The sequence below is a fragment of the Myotis lucifugus genome, unplaced genomic scaffold (assembly GCF_000147115.1).
Source record: "Myotis lucifugus unplaced genomic scaffold, Myoluc2.0 scaffold_4, whole genome shotgun sequence".
Classification (NCBI taxonomy): domain Eukaryota; kingdom Metazoa; phylum Chordata; class Mammalia; order Chiroptera; family Vespertilionidae; genus Myotis; species Myotis lucifugus.
The window spans coordinates 10503901-10505162 of record NW_005871052.1 but is presented as its reverse complement, the minus strand read 5'-3'; the positions used below and the strand labels follow the sequence as shown (position 1 = coordinate 10505162).

General features: G+C 44.9%; 1 protein-coding gene across 1 annotated transcript; it reads left to right on the top strand.

Annotated features, from left to right (window-relative positions):
- Positions 1 to 316: 316 nt before the first annotated feature.
- On the top strand, positions 317 to 956 carry ZCCHC13 (zinc finger CCHC-type containing 13). The gene has a single exon (XM_006082853.2). It carries the CDS (start codon positions 317 to 319, stop codon positions 830 to 832), a length of 516 nt encoding a protein of 171 aa, XP_006082915.1. The 3' UTR covers positions 833 to 956.
- The last annotated feature ends 306 nt before the right edge of the window (positions 957 to 1262 follow it).

Genomic DNA, 1262 nt, shown 5'->3' with positions numbered 1-1262 from the left:
TTATAAGAAACCCTACCCATCACATTTTTTGAACAGGGAAAGAATCAAACTCAAACTTAATGACCCAAGCTTTTATTTTTTTAAAAAAAATGGAAAACGGCACTCCTGTGCTTTTGGCTTCAAAGACAGGAAGTCAGGAGGCAATAGCAGTTGGAACTCCCGTGACACAAGAATGGGGCTGTGCGCAAGCCTTGTGTGACGTCATGGAAGCTCCTCGAGAAAAACAGCCACAGCTTTCTAAGTCACACTAAGGGGCGCTGTGTGGGAACCTCTGGGGCAGTGGTACACCGGCTCACTATAAGATCTTCTTATAACCATGAGCAGTAAGGAATATTTCAAGTGTGGACGCTCTGGCCACTGGGTCCGGGGATGCCCTAGAGGGGAACAAGCTCCAGGGAGAAGAGCTGGAGGCCGTGGCAGAGGTTGTCAGTACAGTTCTGCGACCCTGTATGACATCTGTTACCGCTGCGGTGAATCTGGTCATCACGCTAAGAACTGTGACCTTCACGAGAACATCTGCTACAACTGTGGGAAAAGTGGCCACATCGCCAAAGACTGTGTCGAGCCTACGCGTTCAAGAGAGCAGTGCTGTTACACTTGTGGCAAACCAGGCCATCTGGCTCGTGATTGTGACCGTCAGGAAGAGCAGAAGTGCTACTCTTGTGGTGAATATGGTCACATTCAGAAAGACTGCACCCAAATCAAGTGCTACCGGTGTGGCAAGAACGGCCATATGATCATCAACTGTCCCAAGACAATGAAGATGAAGTGCTATCGCTGCGGAAAGTCTGGGCATTTAGCCCGGGATTGCCCCACTGAAGATACCGCTTAAATTTTTCCTTTGTGGCCCCCCCTCCTTTTTGCTGATTGATAATTGTAGTATTTTCTCTGAAACCTCTTCATTGACCAACGATTGATAAATGGAGACTACTTCTAGGCCAGTTAACTTTAATCACCATCTTTAAAGGAGGAAAGGGTTTGTGGAAGTCTTATAATTAATGTATCTGCACCACTAGTGAATCCGCTTATTGAACAGTAATTCTGAGCCTAAGACAATTTCTAGGTCCTTTTGATGTATTTTTATTTAAGCTTTACTTAAGACCTACTGTGTGCCAGCTACTATTGGAGGAGTTTGGGATACATCAGTACATAAATCAGACCAAGTTTGAGGACACAGACCTAGAATCTATGAAGTAAAATATGTAGTGTCTCAGATGAAGATAAATTGCTACAGAGAAAAAGAACACCAGGTAAAAGGATAG

Bases quoted from the DNA above. Each gene is read 5' to 3' on its own strand.
- ZCCHC13 (XM_006082853.2), top strand. From the start codon at position 317: ATGAGCAGTAAGGAATATTTCAAGTGTGGACGCTCTGGCCACTGGGTC.